Source organism: Ictalurus furcatus, chromosome 9 (genome assembly GCF_023375685.1).
Source record: "Ictalurus furcatus strain D&B chromosome 9, Billie_1.0, whole genome shotgun sequence".
Classification (NCBI taxonomy): domain Eukaryota; kingdom Metazoa; phylum Chordata; class Actinopteri; order Siluriformes; family Ictaluridae; genus Ictalurus; species Ictalurus furcatus.
In genome coordinates, this window is record NC_071263.1 from 2,077,656 (window position 1) to 2,097,047 (window position 19,392).

A 19,392-nucleotide genomic window follows, 5' to 3' on the forward strand; every position below is an offset into this window, starting at 1 on the left:
TTTCACCCTAAATCCGCCATTTTCCCGATTTCTTTTAGAGACATATGAGGTCGCGCGATATCCAATAGGACGAGTCTAATGTGGTCCCGTGACTCAAACGTCACTAATGGTGGCTAGTTACGCCGCCTTGCTTAATTGAAGTTTGTTTCTAGCAGGGAAGCAGATATTTAGCAAAGTACGAAAAGACATTTTTTGTTATAAACATATAAATCGGAGACCAAAAGCGAAGAGCAAGAGGAAAGCAAACAAAATGAGGTAATATTTGTTTTGTTTATTTACTTGCGCCATTTTACTTCTGGTGTTTCCTTGACAACGAACTCAGGTTGGTAAGTGGAATAACTTCGCTTAGTGAACCCTACTAATTAGTTAGTTAGCAGCTTTAATGTATTATTATATATTGTTTCTGTTTTGTTGTAGCGTGTTTAAATGTAAATATTTGCTTTAACGAAAGTCAAACGTTAGAGTCACGTGACTGGCGTTGTTCCTGTCATGGCCGCCGCGCGAGTGTTTTATACAGTGCTGTGATGAGCCGTGGGTGCCAATATTTTTGCGTGTGAATGACTTGCCAGGATGTGTTGAAGGTTAAGCAAGTGTAGACCGTAGTAGACACTACCTGCTATACCAGGTCTACTGTATTAAAGGAAACACGTTAAATATTTTCATAATGAGACATTTTCGGGTTGTTTATTGATTCTGCTGCTAATTTGTTGTTTGGTGTTATGTTTCTGTTATTCCTGTGAGAAGTTTGAGGTTGTGTGCGGCTCTGACGTCACAAAGAGACGGTAAAGACTTGAAGCGAGGCAAGCGGCCAGAAGAAAAACGCATGTTCTGGACAGACCGTGAAGTTTAGGTGAGTTCATGTCACCTTTTTTAAATGGCCGTTGAATTAGAATGATTAGAATTTACTCTCAATAACGACACTTCCTTAAGTGAATTCGGAGCTATTTGGTCAAAGATGCTTACAATTTATAGTCCCTGTTTAATAGGAGGTAGAAGAGTGGCATTGTGGGTAATGTAGGGAACCCTTAAGGGACCGTTAATGTAAAAAAAAAATAGACTAACGCGTCGATGAAAGAATTTGAAGCGAAAACTCGGGATTTCATTACAAAATTAATCTTGGATGCCATTAAAGATCAACTCTAAAGATTATTGCAAGTCATTCAAGATGGATTCTTCCTTTAATGCAGGTGCAAATACTTTATTTCGAAAAGCAACATGATTCGAAAACAGCAGACGCTTTGCTTCTATTTCTCAATATTGTCCAGCAACGGATCGTTTCAGGCTTCACGTTACATTTTTCTGGCCCTGAAATAAGCCCCGCCCCTTCCCTGCCAGACAAAACAGAGCTGCTTAGTTACACACACACACACGTTACCTTAAAAGGCAACTCATGAGGTGTGCACATTTTAGATGTAGAGTACAAGAGAATTACTTGGGTGGAGGAAAAGTTTGTTAATGCTTTCGTTGCAGTTTTATTGCAATTCATCTCACAGGCAGCAGAGGGCTCTGAAAAAATACAGACTGCTCCTTTAAACAGTTCAGCACTCAGTGTATGTGGAGATTAGCGCTTTTGGGGATGCATAATACATAAAGAAACACATGTTCGCACACATGTAGATGCGCTCACACACTCGCACGCGCACGGCTTTTATCCAGACACGCTTGCCGATGTTGAATAATGGTGTCCTCTTTGGGAAGCGGCAGTTCCGGCCTTATTGCTTCCCATCCAGCTCCATCAGCACTTTAGAAGATTAAGTTCTAGCTTCCCTTATCGCCGCCGGCTCTGTGCTCCCGGCTGTGCGTTGGCTCTCGCAGACCCGGCCACGTCCCCCTTTCTCCGCAGCTGCCTCACCCCGCCGTCTCCACAGGACCTTAATTCGGCCTCTTCTTTCGCTCCTATCTGCTTGTTTCACGTTTTTTCCCTCTCCGGCTGCTCAATTCATCACCGCAGGATCAAAGGAGAAGGGCCTCGCCATCACTGAACGTTATCAGCCATCTCAATGTCGTCCCCGGTGCAGGACACAGAGAGACAGCAGGTTTATAGAGAGATGTACAGATCCATCAGTTGACCTTTTCAGCCCCGAAAGCATGCAGCATGTAGTGGAAATGTACTGCCTCGCACGTGAGCAAACGTTAATCCGTTATCAATAGTACACCTGCCCTTAATTATGCAGAGGTGACTGATAAATTAGCATAGGCGGAATCGCGATTATCTCTCCGATCCATCCTCTATCTGGAATTAAAATCAATCTCGCCAGAAGATTACATGATGCACCAAGGCTTTAAAAAAAAAAAAGGGGGGTTGCCGAACACAAATACAGCACACACACGCGTCATGGCTCGCAGCATATCCGTCATATCTCCTCCCAAAACGAGATTACAGCATGATTAGATTCAGCACATTGACACGGCACAGCAACGTGCAGCTGGAATCACGTTTTGAGACGTTCTGCGTATTGACCAGGTCGCGCTCCGAGTTCTCGGTCCCTGCTGCTGCGGATCACAGGTCAGACACGTCTCATTAATTATGCTCTCGCACATTAACTGCCTACCACTGCCCTCTTCTGGCTGAACGATCACCTTTACTGTGAGGGGGAAAACGAAAATGAATAAAAAAAGATTGTTTAAGTCTCAAATATGCCAGAAATTCATCGGTAAGCAATTGAGCAAGAACTAACCTTTTAACTGCTCAGGTATACACTTAAACATATATATTGTTCCCCCGAATCATTCCATTAGTTCGAAGGCGCTCCGTGAGAGGATCTGTTTTATACGTGGAATATTAATGCATTAAATACGAAAAAATATGAATAAGGACGTATAGTATGTGTGGGTTCCAGTCTGTGTATCTTTAACTAGCACCGTCTTGTTAGAATATTCCTATTTGGAAACTTGGTTAGCCCTTCCATGCATAAATGATTTCATTAATTAGAATGAAACATCCGGTTTCTCTGGAAGTGTCGCGTTCTACACTCGGTTTTTATTGTATTTTTTATATATGAGAACATAAGTGAGGCTCAATTTGGATTTCACCGGCGAAGTGCACTTTCCGCAGTCAGCCCTACACCAGGAGATGCTCCGGTGTCGGAACGCATCTCCGTCACCCACTCACCCGTTCCCTCCATCCTGACCTAAAAACAAAGTTGTGCGGTGTTCGGGCTGACCGGTGGAGGAGTGACAGGAGCTGGACGCTCAGGTGGACACACCGGAGAGGCGAGCGGAGCGCGAGACGAGATGGGTTGTGGCACGCCGGATCTCCAGCCGGCCAACTAGCTTCGCTGTCAGGACAATTGTCTGAAGATCATGCAGAGGGGGGGAGAGAAGAAAAGAAAAAAGAAGTGGGATATGTGAGAAGAGAGAAGGCGGAGGGTGAGATATAGAGGAGGCTCATCTATAAAAACCCCTTTCATACATGCAACAGAAAACGTTCCAGCAATTTGTGGAACACAATGAGCCGGACTCAGAATAAGAGGGAAGTTTCTAGTGCATTTCCCAGCAAAGTTCCGCCTGAATTCATAGCGAATAACCAGAACACTTCCGGGTAAGATACAGCAGCGTGTATTACAAAGTACTCGAGCGTTTATCTTCCGAGTCTTTTCTGCTTCTGTGCAGTTTATCTTTTTTTTTTTTTTTTTTTAAATGTAAGCTAGGTGAATCTGAGGTAAATAAATAATACGTTGCTGCCTTTTCAATATGTGACCCAGAGCTGCACAATACATTAGCAAAACATCAACCCAAACCACAACAACCTTCAGAAAAAATGTTGAGCTTGCAATACCAGGATCAGACCACTAGGGGCAGAAATTAGTTACACAGCTAGCTATTACGGCTAGCGTTTAACCATGCGTTTTCTTGTCCTAAGAGCGTCCGCAGGTCTGAGTGTGTGACTGGATTGGGTCGGTTAGAGGTCAAGGACATGCACGCATAGCTTCTCTGTATAAATATTCAGATTTTAAACTTGACCTTTTGAACATATACCAGTTGTCCAGTATAATCTAGTGCTGTATTACCTAATACGATTTACATATAAATGGAGTTTTGTATACTTAAAAAAAAAAAAATGTGCCGTGGGTAGCGCTACCGCCTCGCAGCTCACCAGTTCAGGGTCAGCGATTCAATCATGAGTTACTCGAGTCATGTCTTGGTGATGTGTGGGTTTCCTCCAGGTTCTCTGGTTTCCTCCCACCTCCCAAAAACATGCAGGTAGGTGGAACGGTGGAATGTGTGAATGATCCAGGAAGCGGGATGTCAAACCATAATATGAAAAGATGGATTAAAAAAAAAAGCTCAAATGATTTGGTTAATGATGAAGCAGGAACAGGAAGTAGGGAACTTGTAGGCTTGAAGTGCACTCCGTAAAGAACGAGCGTCTCCACCCTCCCCGTGCTCTAGGAGTTGTTTTGTTCATGTGAAAGTCAGAAAATTCCGGCGCGTGAGACGTCAAAAAAAAAAAAACCAGACACACACTTCCAAATATTGTCTCTCACCGCTCCGGCATGCCGTTTTCAGTTTCTTCCTCGTATATATATTGATCTCAAGATAGACACAAATTCATTTTTACCCCCTTCTGTCTGTGTACAAGTGAAGAGATTGTAATACTCTTTGGTTATTAGAAAAACACACAGTGCAGGAACAACGACCGCGCCAGCTCTGAACACCAGCCAGAATTCTATTACAGGAAGCCCGCATCAGATACAATGAAGTATTTTCAAGGGATCTCGAGACAACAAAGTATATAAAAATGCCATAAATAAAAAATGGCAGACAATCTTAAGAGCATTAGAAGTTTGTTTCACTTCAAGGCGAGGCCACTTGGGACTTTCACGCCACTAATTATTCATAAAAATAAAATGCCATATTAGTTTGTCTCGATCTAATTTAATTTAGACTTTGAGTTTTTTTCCCCCCTTATGAGGCAGTTTGGCAGGACAAATGTGATGGATTTTTTTATGACATGGCCCTAAATAATGAGGCAGGTGGGTGTGTGAGTGGATGGATTGTTAGGTGGGTAGTTGGTTGGATGGATGGTTAGGTGGGTGGGTGGGTAGGTGGGTGGGTGGATGGATGGTTAGGTGGGTGGGTGGATGGTTAGGTGGGTGGGTGGCTAGACGGATGGATGGATGGTTAGGTGGGTGGGTGGCTAGACGGATGGATGGATGGTTAGGTGGGTGGGTGGCTAGACGGATGGATGGATGGTTAGGTGGGTGGGTGGCTAGACGGATGGATGGATGGTTAGGTGGGTGGGTGGCTAGACGGATGGATGGATGGTTAGGTGGCTAGACGGATGGATGGATGGTTAGGTGGGTGGATGGATGGATAGGTGGGTCGGAGGCTAGACGGATGGATGGATAGGTGGGTGGATGGATGGATGGATAGGTGGGTCGGTGGCTAGACGGATGGATGGATAGGTGGGTGGATGGATGGATGGATAGGTGGGTCGGTGCCTAGACGGATGGATGGATAGGTGGGTGGATGGATGGATAGGTGGGTGGATGGATGGATGGATGGATGGTTAGGTGGGTGGGTGGATGGTTAGGTGGGTGGGTGGCTAGACGGATGGATGGATGGTTAGGTGGCTAGACGGCTAGACGGATGGATGGATGGTTAGGTGGCTAGACGGACGGATGGATGGATGGTTAGGTGGCTAGACGGATGGATGGATGGATGGTTAGGTGGGTGGATGGATGGATAGGTGGGTCGGTGGCTAGACGGATGGATGGATGGATAGGTGTGTGGATTGATGGATGGATGGATAGGTGGGTGGATGGATGGATGGTTGGGTGGATGGATGGTTAGGTGGGTGGGTGGCTAGACGGATGGATCGGTTAGGTGGGTGGATGGATCGGTTAGGTGGGTGGATGGTTAGGTGGCTGGGTGGCTAGACGGATGGATGGTTAGGTGGCTAGACGGATGGATGGATGGTTAGGTGGCTAGACGGATGGATGGATGGTTAGGTGGCTAGACGGATGGATGGATGGATGGATAGGTGGGTCGGTGGCTAGACGGATGGATGGATAGGTGGGTGGATGGATAGGTGGGTGGATGGATGGATGGATGGTTAGGTGGGTGGATGGATGGATGGTTAGGTGGGTGGGTGGCTAGACGGATGGATCGGTTAGGTGGGTGGATGGATCGGTTAGGTGGGTGGATGGATCGGTTAGGTCGGTGGGTGGATGGATCGGTTAGGTGGGTGGGTGGATGGATCGGTTAGGTGGGTGGGTGGATGGATCGGTTAGGTGGGTGGGTGGATGGATCGGTTAGGTGGGTGGATGGATCGGTTAGGTGGGTGGATGGATGGATTGGTTAAGTGGGTGGATGGATAGTTGGGTGGGTGGATGGATAGTTGGGTGGGTGGATGGATAGTTGGGTGGGTGGATGGATTGGTTAGGTGGGTGGGTGGATGGATGGATTGCTTAGGTGGTTGTTCTCTCTATGATGTTTAACGTGATTGTCGAACATAGAATAGATTTTCAGTGCGTGTCCGTGCATACGCATTCCGTCTTTTAATTTAAAATGCAGGCTTTTTTTTGGGAGCAAATATGGAGACTGGAGTGGTCAATGCAGAACAATAATTCTGAATCCTGGAACATTTTCTATATCTATTTGGATGGACATTTGAGGACGATATTAAAGGAGCCATCTATGGGTAAGTTTTAACCTCCTGGCAGATGCAGCCACATTTTGGGCTGGAACTTGGCGAAGTGTCCTCCATCTTCAAACGAGCCTTAAAGCATCAGTGATCCATCTTCTTGTCTACAGCTTCCAAACTTGTGTTAATGATGGTGGTGATGATGATAATTATGTCTATAAGTCTGTTCCTGTTCTTACTTGTTATTGCAGCTAAAAAGAGTCGCTCCTTCACCAGTCACTCTTACCCCTCCACCCCCCCAATAGTTAAGACCAAAAACAATCAGCTTGTCATTTTACTGAGAAACAGGAAAGACTTTCCCATGTCGGAAAACTTGGTTACAGTCTTGCCTCTGACTGTTTACAAAGCACCGACACTGGAGACTCCTTCCATGAATGCTGAATAAACATATCCTCCCAGAAAATGTCAACACATCCACACATTTTTAAATACAAGTCCCTGTTGTTACTTCTTGTTGTTATAGAAACAATATTAGTACAAGCATTTTAATATACACCTGTGATTTGTAACTGAGCCTCCTGTCGTCGTTGCCGTTACAGGCAATGAATCCGCACCTTCTGACCAATCAGATTACATAATCGTGATCGTTTTGTTAACGATCAGCGGCTGTTCATACCTATTTCACAGGAAGAACGGATAACAACCCGGTTCAGCAGAGCGCCACGCTCGCAGGCTTTGACAGGGAGGGAGAGGGGGCTACGAGCTGCCGGAGACGTCCTCCGAGTCACAGACACGCACCTTGTTAAGGCTGTTAGGATCAACGCCATGATTGATCTACATGTCAGATCCTTAAGTGAAGCTCCAGTCTAGAGCTCATTTTACACCCCGAGGTCAATTAAGAGCTGCAGAGGTGAAGGAGGAAGCCGGGCTGGTGGTGGTGCCTTTGTCTCGCGCTTGGGCTCTCTCCGAGAGCGAGATCTCAGCCCTACCACCCACCTTTACACATCCGTGCTGCCTCATTTGCCTGTCCTTCTTCACTCATCATGGGGGAGGGTTTGGCCCTCAAGGACAGTATTATGTATCTTACATATCTCGCATGCACGTGAAGCAGGACTCCGGGCAAATCCGCACGCATACAAATGAGGGACAAGGACACTTGTTTTTGAACATGTTTCTTTTTTTATTAGCGCATGCAGAATGAGTGTGTTCTACAGGAATAAACAGATGGTCCTGCATTAGCCTATTTAAGGCCGTTCCATCGCTGACAGACGGAAAAGAACGTCTTCCCGTCTTCCCGGCATTAAATATAGATGCTGTCGGATTAACATATCACAAGAGAGCGTGATTAATGGGAAGTTTGACTCCCTAGCGCTGCTCCTTATTCCATCACTAGCAGGTTAATGGGCTTTGATTTCATTCAGATCATCCTTTACCCATCAACCTAACCATCCGCTCTTAACAGGAAGAGGGGTTTTCCCACCGCACCATCCACGACTACAGCCTCGGAGTACAAATGAGATGAGTTCGAAGCGTCTTGAACGTCAGCTTTGCTTTGAATCTCGATACGACGATGATCTCTTGACCGATTTTCATGTAAACGGTTTCTTTTATCCGCATATCAGCGTCGAATCTGCGTCCCCGATAAATGGCGTGTCGCTACCCTCAAACCTCCTTCTTTCTCCTTGAAAGACATGCCCAGAAAGGGTTAAAGCCCCTTCCCCCTGACTTTGCCTCCCTCTCCGTCGAGCCCTCTCTCTCTCTTTTTTTTTTTTTTTTTTTTTTTTTCTGTCTCCCTGCATCCATTTGCAAATGATCTCGCTTGTCTGCATATTGTCACATGCAGCCTGCCCGCACATTCATCAACTGTCGGCCGGCGCTCGGCGGCGCCCCCCGCGCCCTCCACACTTAATTGTTCCTACTCTGACCTGCGAGAATAGAGAATGATGTCCCCCTCTCTCGCGCCGGTGCAGGGCGACGAGAATTAACAACTCTGCAGGGATGGACGCACCATCTCTCCCCCCCGATATTACTATATAACTCAGGAGGCACACATGAAGGGGAAAAAAACAAAAACATAGAGTTGAGACAGTCTTGCAGTCTATTGGGTCTACGTGTTACAGATCCGGACGGACAGTCTCCATTTTCTTCCTCCAGATGAAAAGGCTTGATTTGATTCCGTATATTGACGCACTTTTTTTTTTTTTTTTTAAAAAAACAGGAAGTCCGAATGATTTCATGTCGACAAATTTGACCGCCAGTATTATTTGCGATGGATCCTGCTGGATCTAAACTTAATTGATGGTAGCTTAGCGAACATGCTAAATATGGAGAACACTGAATAGCTTAGCAGGAGCCTTTGTTTAACTGTGAAGGTTTTTTTTTTCCCCCACTGCTGCCTTCACCCACGCCTGTCCACTTTAATCAGAACGATAGTCTAGACAATGAGAGCCCATGTGGTGGTGTTTTTTTGGAGTTGTGCCAAACATGTTTGTTAGCTTCAGCAGCACCTGAAGTGACCAAGAGCTTCAGGTCATTACCAGAAGGTCCGAATGGTAGATAAAACACGGAAGCACCATCGGTGTATAAAGATGGATCGCATTTCCAATCAGCCCCAAGTTGGTAAAACCCTGGTACTGTAGAGTAAGACCTACAGTATTACTGTCACCCCCCAGGGGTGAGACATGTATGTTCTAGAGAGCATTTCATTGGACGAACACAAGACTAGTACAGAATGAGCCATCAAATAAATTTCCCCCTGTGAGAATCTCTCTCCCAAACGATTTATTTTTTTCTAGCTGTACGGTTATATTAGCGTCTACAACGGATGTAAGGCGCCACACGGATATGCCATTTGCACGTACGTGGAGTCGCACGGCCCGGGCTTGTTTCTCTCCGTGTCGAGACTCGCGTTTCACGTTCTCCCACACATCCCGTCGACTTCTAAACAACGCCGCCGCATTCGCTACGACAAGGCATCAATTATAAATGGTTTCACTGTTGCAAAATACTATTTCCAGTCGCCTTAAATGGGATTAAAAATTAAATGCGACTGAAAAGGAATAGGAAAGCAGCATGAACTCCTGCTACTTTCAAGCAGAACCGCTTGGGCCAGTGGGGAGCAGAACAGGGGCTGTTTTTAGGCGAGAGATGTTCATGCGAGGCCACGCAATGCCAAAAATCAAAACCTTTGATGGCTGGTCTCTGAGCAGATATCCAGCAAATATTTACCCAAGTTAAGCCTGCAGTGCATAAACAAGCACGTCTTAAAAAGTGCTACTTTAAAATAAATAAATAAATAAATAAGCCAAAGCGAGTGAAAATGAGGTTCATAATTCACTATGAGGTGCTGATGGGAAGAGTAACTTGTGTTCGGATACCCTCCATGAGCTGGGCAGAAGAGAAAATCATGTTCTTGTTGTAGGTATTAGTTCACGGTTTTAACTCTTAATCAGCACAGCGCGAGAGAAAAGAGAAAAGAGCAAGTGCTCCTGTTTGTCCAGTCAGCTCCTTTTTAGTTTTAAAGGATGCCCAGCAGTAGAAAGTGAAGACAGCCAAAGCACTTCATTACGGAATTATTATTATTATTATTATTATTATTATTACATACAATTCTGCCTTTAATCTTTGTGTCGCACCTCGTAGCTGGGTCTGATGTTATTGCTGTGAGGTGAGGAAGAGCTCTGCAACGATCTTGTTCTTTTTTTGAGTTGGATGGATGATTGGATTGTCAATTGGACAAATTTGTTGTATGATTGGTTGGATGGATGGATGGATGGTTAGTGGATTTGAAGAGTGGTTGGGTGGGTGGATTTTGGTAGTTGGTTGATTGGATGGATGGAGGGATGAGTTGGATGAATGGATTGATGGATGAATTAAAGGCTGGATGGTTGATTGGACTTGTGGATGGTTGATTGGACTTGTGGATGGTTGATTGGATGGATAGTTGATTGGACTTGTGGATGGTTGATTGGATGGATGGGTTGTTAGGATGAATGGATGGATAGTTGATTTGACTTGTAGATGGTTGATTGGATGGATGGGTTGTTAGGATGAATGGATGGATAGTTGATTGGACTTCTGGATGGTTGGTTGGATTGATGGGTGGATGGTTGATTGGATGGATGGATGGATGGACATATGTATGGTTGGATCGATAGAGCGATGGTTTATTTGGACAAAATGATGGTGCGCTCTGGATGGTTTATGGATACAAATATTCATCTCTGTTTATCTTTTTCCTCTGTCTGAAACATTTAATTCTCATGATCTCTCACTCACACACCACATAAATATGCCCATTTAGTTCTCACACTCCCCCCCCCCCCCCCCCACATACAACCCCCTGAACACACACACACGCAGCACTGGCAGCTCTGATCTACAGTCAGTAATGTCTTTAAATAAATTCACACACTTTACAGAAAAGCAAATCCAGGCCTTTTGAATGTTCATTTATAAACCGTGAATCATTTCATTACACGGTAGATGTTTAGACTGCACCTCATATCTCCTGAAAAGTTGATGTTCTCGAGAGAAACGCAGCTGACGTGCAGGAGCCGAGAGGAAGTACGAATGCTTAATGGCGACCACTTCAAACAAACAGTCAGCAGGTGCCGTTGCAGTTCAAGCGCTTTTTATATGTTACTGTTAGCATGAGAACCATTTTAAACGGTCTGCAAGAAACCACAGGCCGTGTACAGTCCAACAACATCTCACCTTTACAGACTCAAAGCGCCGCCTAAAGCGGAGAACGCTCCAACCGCTACTGTGACAGCCTTAAGACTTTCAGTGCTATTAAGGGCTGTACTTACCGTTCTCACTGTAATCATAAGATTTTCACCCGTTTAAAACACCAAATTTAATCGCACGCAGCCTGATCTGATCTCTCGCGCTTTGGCGGTTACGTGGTAACGGCAAGCTGTAGTGCCGTGGTAGCACCGAAAGTGGCCAGCTATTCTATTATGAAACAAAAGCAACATAACTTTTTTTTGTTTTGTTTTGTTTTTTTAAATTACATGCATAGCATCATCATAATTACTTATCAAAGCACTTTTGAATGCTTGAAAAACCTTTAATCGATCCGAGGGTTGTAGAAGGACTTGTATGGAAGACGCTCCACAAACAGGTTTATGAAACGTCTTCGAATGGTATACGATCTGCTCACATGGAATTGTTTATTGTTGTTGTTGTGAAATCATGCTGTGATGTCACGCTGCCACACCTTGGCTCGAAAGTGTCACTGTTTCTCCCACGACACTGTAAAATGCATGCGAATGAGAAGACCGGATCAAGAAGACTCCCGATTCCTGAAGCTGAACGCGTAAAGTTATTTCCGACGTACATGGCGACCTGATGTAACCCTTGTTGGTGTAACCAGCCCCTGAACTGCAGAAGAACTTCCATTAATACACAATGATGAGAACTTCGCTCAATGAAAATGGAGGGGGACCCTTTTCACTCAGCTGTCAGATCACACTTTGTCAAAACAGGGAATCGGATTCACGTAAACATCTGATGTCGGGACTCGAACACACACGCCGACCGCCGTCCCGACAGCTTTGCGTTCTCGGACATATTGGTAAATACGTGCATGACAATAGGGTTTCCGTTCAAATGCACTCGTATGCAGTGTATATTAATAGAGCGGGTGTTTTATTCATGAGCCGGATTACTTTGGCGCAGGCCGAGGAGGCAGCGCGCACTCCTGCTCTCAGATGTGACGCGAGCACTCCTAACCACACCGGACAAGTGCGGCGCTGCCCCCGTTTACCACTGCCCACCCTCCTGCCCATTATAATAATCTATTCAAGGATTAAAGGGGGTTTTTTATCTCCAAGCCCATGAATAATGAATGCCGTATTTCATAATTTAATTGCCCCGAATTAAATGATTCAAGATAATGTTTCTTTTATAAATTTGTAATGGTGGTAAGGGGCAAAAAAAAAAAAAAAAAAATACATTAGGTAAAACCCAAAGCCTTGTTCTCATCACTGGAGGAAGACAACGGACCCGTGACCTTACGTCACCGTCAAAACGACAGACGGTGTAGCGGAGGACCTTAACGTCTTCAGGTGAAAACGGCGGGGGATTTTAATCTGTTCGAGAGAGAGTGTGAGTTTCCCCCAAGAGGTTTCTCCATAGTCCTGATGGAATCCAGCAATGAGATGTTCATGGAGAGATGAAGGATTTTGAGAGAGTAGAGGTATAGATTAAGGAGTCTTCTAACAGCGTTAACGTAAACACGACCCGTTTTGACTAAAAATCGTCAAAAGCGAAACAACGCAGGAAGTTAAAGCTAGCTGGGTGGCACAATGAGCAGATTGAAGCTACATTTAAGATTGAACGGTTATACTTTAACGTTTATTTATCATTAGGCTTAGGTTATGCGGAGCGTGCACCGTATAAGTTCCTGGGTATGAGCCGTTACTATAGCAACGATGACGTATTACAACGAGCGCGTTCATCTTAACCCCGCTTCACGTTACAGCCGGAACTACCGGTGCCGTGTTATGAAAGTAACGCACACCTTCTGACCAATCAGATTTGAGCATTCAACCTGCTGTGGAATAAGTAAGGAGTTGGGCTGTGCTAAGACATGACACGGTTAAAGTAAAATATTTTCTTACGCTTATGCTTGGGAAATCTCACTGGCATTACTTTTTTTTTTCCCCCCCACGCCCTCCTCGTGAAGTTAAGACGACAGCATGTCATGTTACCGAAAAGAAAAACCTTGAAATATCAACAATTACGTGTTTATTTTGTCAAATAACATTTTTAAATGCGCTTATTATTAGTGTTAGATTACAGGTCTCTGTGAACGAGCGCATCAGTAAGCGAGGGAGTCGTAGCTGCACTTCCAGAAAAACGAATCAACATCCGACCAATCAGAATCGAGAATTATGAACAATAGCTGATCAAAGCAAGGCGATGGAAGAAGGGGAAAAAAAAAAAAAAAGACGATGTGTAGGTTAATAAAATGACATTTTAACAAGTACAGCTTTAAATATGATGATGTTAATCTGCCTTGTTTGTTTTCTCTCCCCCTCCCCCCCCAGATCCACGTATTCTGCGGTACAGAAGGTCCAGCTCAGCGTTCATCAACCACGCCCACACCAGGTTTCAAGAAGTCTTTTATTGTGTTTAAAGCTTACGTTATCCGTACATCTCTGCGTGTCATACAGGCTATAAGAACCAAAGAAAAACATTCCCGTACATCTGGAATTTGTGATCCATCAACATTCATCAGGCTCCAGCCGTAACGTTTAAAAAGCAGCTCAAAACACGTCCTTTCACTTTTAGCGTTTAATTTATTTATTTTTTAACTCAAAGTGAAACTGATTTGGTAAATGAAACTTTAGTATATTCACTTATTTTTATAACACGTGTTTGATAGATACTGTAAAGCACTATATTTGAGCTGCGTTTTAAATGCATGAGATGCACTATATAAAATTATTAATGAGAACAACTGTAAGAAGGGAAAAAAAAACAAACAAAAAAGAACCCCTCTAGTTTTGGAACTTTTAAAGTGTGCTGAAGTCCTGCACAGGAAACTGTTTTTAAGGCTTAAAGAGAACCACAGACATTAGAGATGTGATGAGTTTGGCTTGTGATGTAAACAAACTGATAACGGCGACGTTTTATAAACGTGGAAGAAGTTATTCTGTCCTCTGGCCCGAGCGTCACGAGGAAACTATTCGTTAACGAGATCTATTCAGAACGACGAGGCGATTCGAACTACGCTCACAGCAAGACTACTTCAGTCATTCTAAAGTAATCCCTAAACCTTCGTAAGGTTCAATCACAGTATGTCAAACAATCCGAACAGAGAGGAAAAAAATATATACACACACACACACTCTGACTGTTCCTAAAGTGCAACCACACCAAAAATATCCTCAGCTTCTTCTTCTTTTCTTCCTCCTCCTCGGATAAACGTCCTACTGAAAAGACCAGGACTCCTCAGATCACGATTAATCCAGGAAGCAAAGCAGGATCCAGAACGTTCAAAAAAGAAAAGCGATTGTCTAACACGTTAACAGAAGTAATAGTTTTGTGCAAAAAAAAAGGAGGATAAACGTACACGATTTTTCACTTGTACCAAATGTAGCTGATTCGCGAAGACGTGTTTAGTGTTAGACGTTTGGGTCGTTAGTTTTGAACCTGAGCTGCAAGGATAATGTAGCGAACAAGTAATACAAGTTACAATACAATACGGTTGAGCTGAATTGGCAATGAAACAAAACGCTTTCCTGCTTTTTCAGCTATAAAGACACCGGGGGGGGGGGGGGGGGGGGAGGGGTGTTACTGAAAGGGAAAGGACGCACGGTTTACAACATATTTGCGGTTAGTTTTACAGAGTGTACATAGACGTGCGTTAACAAATCGATTTTAATATTCAGTATGTACGTGAAGAGATGTATTTCATAATCTTTTATTGTATCGAGAGTCTATGTTGTATTTGTTTGGTGATAAAAAAGGGGCATAGTAGATAGCCACTAAAGACTGCGGGAGTTTTGTACACGACTTTTCCATACACTTTACCCTTAAAACTTCAAAAACTAAACTTATTTATTTAAACGAGGTGGAGTTTGAAATGGTTAAGCGTTTGTTTTGTAATGACCTTAACCTCGTGGATATAAGCTTGCCTCACTGCTCCAAACACTAATCATGCTACATTTCAGGTAAAGGGAAACATTGTGTACATTTAAAACAAAACAAAAAGGCTGAACATTTCTTTAAGTAAATGCCAGCCTCCTTGAGGAGCAATAAACACACGTCTGACCGAGTTAACCAAGTCTTACTGAATCCTGAAAACCAGATCCATAGGTCCGATTACGACGTTCTCAGAGTCTTTCCCCCCCCCTCCCCCTCCTCCTCCTGAGTGGGAGGAGCCACCTACTTCAAATACACAAAAAATATATTTATATAAACCAGTGTGGCACTGTTAAAACTTAAACATGGGACGGAACAGCAGAACATTTTATATCTTATCTATATTTAAAAAAAAAAAAAAAACAAAACTAAGTAAGTAACACAGACTGCTGTTTTAGTTTCGATTGCTTTCACTTCTATTAATCAGTCACTTAAAGCAAAACAAAAATAAATAAAGATTGTGCCGAACTTTATTCGGGATCTTTGCACGTATCCTCAGTTCTTTGCGCGCTCGGCTCGGCTTTCTCTCCTCCGGTCTCCCCCCGTTTCTCCTTCCGTTCGCCGTTAAGAAGCGGCGTCTTCAGCGCTTCGTCCTCTTCTTCCTCCTCCAGCTGGTGCAGGACGATGGGCAGCTTGGCGTCGGTGTTCTCCAGCAGCGCTATGTCGCTCTCCTCGTACACGGGCAGAGGAGCGCCGTCGTCCAGCTGCTTCTGGAAGTGCAGGCGCTTGCCGCGGCCGCTGGCCTCGGCACGCTCCAGGATCTCCTTCTCGGCCCGGCGCAGCTTTACGGCCATGCGCGAGTGCGGAGAGAGGTCGGGTTTCTGCAGCATGGCGCCGTCCTCCTGAAACACACGCGTCACAAAAGGTAAACATTACATCCTCTCGAATTCTCTCGAGTGTGAACACCCACCCCCCGCAGCTTGTCATGTTACAGAGAAACCACAAATCAGTGTAGTTTCACCTCTGCCTGCCTGTTTTTACAAAAGCACTGACACTGGAGACTCCTTCCACACATGCCGTGGTAATAAATTTGACCAGGAGGCGAACGTGCTGCTGCCGTACCTCTGACGTGGATTTGTAGGTCTTGAGGAGCAGCGCGGCTCTCGTCTCCAGGAACGTCCACAGCTTGATCTCGTTCTCCCAGCTGACGGGGAACTCCGCGTTCCCCAGCGTGAAGATCTTGTTGATGGCGTGGTCACCCACCAAGTAGTCCCGGAGTTCCTCTGAAAGGAGACGAGACATAAAGGTACGGTTTAGCCACAGGACACACAGGCCGTGCTCTACGGGATTCGTGACTAAATGCTTCTGCGTACATGTTTATAAAGATTAAGATTTATTTTTCCCCACCCCCATGCAGCTGTGCCGTGCGAATCTGTCGCCAGCAGCCGTGTCACGCTCCTCTTACCTTCGGTCATGCAGAAGACGCGCAGGAAGGCCAGGAGCTGGGCTGAAATGGGCGGCTCGCTGCAGTGCAGGGCGAAAACGCTCGACCTGCAGAGAATAAAACAATTTAAACAAAGATCAAAGTAAGTCTTCAAATTAAACCCTCATTAACTCCAGCAGGTCGAGGCAGAGTCCCACGTCACATGACAAGCGATTGATCTGAAGAGACGACGAACTCGATGCATTTTTAAAAAACCATTTATAATTTAGCGCTTAATTATCGAAGCGCGTCTACGTCTCCCCTTTCATGTCCGATTCAAACAATCAAACGGCTGGGAACAAAAAAGGTACGGCGAATCGTTCGTGCCGAATCAAAAGGTAATTTTGAACAGGCGACGTGTTTTTTTTCCTTTCTTTTTTTCCCCTCCTCCCTTTCTTCGACGGATTGATCAATGAGACAATACACAGGCGACGAGATTATAGCACAAATACATTACGGCGCTTTCGCTGCAGCACAGCAATACGATTACACCGTGCCCCGAGCTTCATACACCAACCAATCCAATAGGGAAAAGTTTAACCCCGAGCGCATCACACTCTCAGAGCCACCGCTGGATTCCTACACTCACCCGAATATCATCCGACTCCGAAAGAGCGTCATCGATCGGTTTAACCTCGGATCGGTGAAGGCGTGCGTGCTGACAGCCAACAGAGCTGCTGTTATACAGGATGAACGAGTGCTTCCCAGCCAATCAGTGGTGGAATTACTTCTTCTTCTTCTTCTTATGTATGACTTAAATACAGATATTTACGTAGTTTTACATTAAACCTAGCCGTAAACAAAGGTACATAGCAGACATCGCTGAAACGTGTCCTGCCTCACGATTCCGCGCGAACGCTTTACTTACGCCGGGATCCCAGCGCGAGCCAGCACCTCGGCCTTCATGGCGTACAGCCTCTCGCTCTTACTGACACCCAGTTTGATCTTCACGCGGTCGTGCGCGTTGTCCTCGAAGAAGAAGCCGCTGTGGATGACGAACTCTGCGTTGGACCTCGTACCGTAGAATATGTAGATCTGGAAAAAAAAATAGATGGATATCAATATTACCAGGGTTTAGTATTATATCATGCGTCATTCACACGTATTACAACACAGCGCTGGTGAATTCTTAAATCTGATTGGTCAGAAGGTGTTGATTCATGACAGCAGTAAATCGCAGGGGTGATACTACGTTCTAATACGTCCTTGTTTCTACAGTAACGACTACAGGGGTCTGCGGTGTCAGAGGGAAAGCTGGTCGAATGAACCCGAGTGCATCTTGGAGACTCGGTCAGCTAAACCTCATCGAAAAGGTCCCGGACAGGCGAAAGCAGAACTTTTTCCAAGCGCAAGGATCGCAGCCCGTAGTTTCTGCAGGTTGTGATCCTTGTAGGAAAAGACAGAAAATCAACTTTACAGATACATTAGAAATTCACCGGCATCATTTCAGTCCCGCTCTTCCACACCCCACTCACGTATTCCCGCTCCGTATATACAACAACATCCACAACACTTATAGATAGTGAAAATAGGAGAGGAGGACAGATAAAGAGAGAGAGAGAGAGGAGAGCTCAGTACTGATGTTAAATCAGGGATCAAACAGCTTGGCACGGTGAGACACGCGCGCACACACACCCTCGTCCCCGTCCCACGCGGCGGCCTGCGCAAACTCTTCCTCCCTCCCTCGGCTGCCTTCGTCAATCTTATCAAATAATTCACATTTCACAGAAGAGGGGGAGATTGGGCGTCCGGGAGTCCACCTGGCCTGTCAGTGTTCACCCTGCGTATCCTCCCTCCGGCTGGGGCTCGACGCCTCGCCTCTGATATTACCCACGAGCCCCTGTAATGGCCGACGGCTGATAAGCGCGTCATGCGGCCTTGAGGGAAACCGAAAAACTTCCCTTTTTTTTTTTTTTTTTTTTGATCGGATTGGACAGCCGGATATTTCTCGATGAGCCGTGGAGGATTTCACGACAACAGACTGCATCAGATCGCATCAGATCTCACTCACCTGCTCGCTCTCTTTATAGTCGTGCAGAGCAACACACTCACATCGGTCATCTTCCAGGTTGTAACCGGTCGTAATCTAAAAGGGGAAGAAAAGAAAAAAAAAAAAAAAAAGTGTTGAAATGGAGTGTAAACATAATAATAATAAAAATCGTGATGATCTCCCACCCCGCCCCGCGCGCTACAAGAAGGAAAGAAATAATCACGTTAAGACGCTTGAAAACATTTTTAAAACATCACCCGCTAAATTAAATCATAAACAAACGGATACGAATCGAACGATTATAAAAAAAAGGAATTCATAAAATTTAATCAAACTTAGCCAATTTGTCGCAACTTCACGATAAACAAGATTATTACTGAGCGGGGAAAAAAAGCCTTTTTATTAAACCTTAACCAGGGGAATTCTAAAAAGCAATTTCATTAAGCATCCTAATAACGCCTATTTTCAGCAATCCAAATCATGAAATTCAGCGTAGGGTTTAAACGCATTTCCCACACACACACACACACACACACACACAGACACACAGAGCCATATATTGCTCTGTGGCGCGAGGCGCTGAACGCAATCAAAGCCAAATTATTCAAATAGAAATAAAATATCCCTCGAGATCCTGGTACAATCAGCAGGAAAAGCATGTTACTTTAGAGCTTTTTCTTCAAAATGTGTGGTCTCACACACACACACACACACACTATAATATCCACGACACAC

General features: G+C 44.9%; 1 protein-coding gene and 1 long non-coding RNA gene across 2 annotated transcripts in view; one reads left to right on the forward strand and one right to left on the reverse strand.

Annotated features, from left to right (window-relative positions):
- Nucleotides 1-19,361, forward strand: LOC128612597 (uncharacterized). Its single transcript, XR_008386760.1, has 7 exons — nt 1-255; nt 745-850; nt 13,645-13,705; nt 15,856-16,109; nt 16,231-16,490; nt 16,602-16,770; nt 17,886-19,361. It is a non-coding gene; the product is annotated as an uncharacterized LOC128612597 (long non-coding RNA).
- setd3 (SET domain containing 3, actin histidine methyltransferase) overlaps nt 12,134-19,392 on the reverse strand; it is a 21,993-nt gene continuing 14,734 nt past the window's right edge. Inside the window, exons 9-13 of the mRNA XM_053632899.1 lie at nt 18,679-18,753; nt 17,536-17,702; nt 16,650-16,735; nt 16,307-16,467; nt 12,134-16,086 (exon numbers count right to left, since the gene is read on the reverse strand). Of these exons, the coding sequence (XP_053488874.1) occupies nt 15,715-16,086; nt 16,307-16,467; nt 16,650-16,735; nt 17,536-17,702; nt 18,679-18,753 (861 nt within the window). The 3' untranslated portion in view covers nt 12,134-15,714. The remainder of the gene's footprint in view (nt 16,087-16,306; nt 16,468-16,649; nt 16,736-17,535; nt 17,703-18,678; nt 18,754-19,392) is intronic.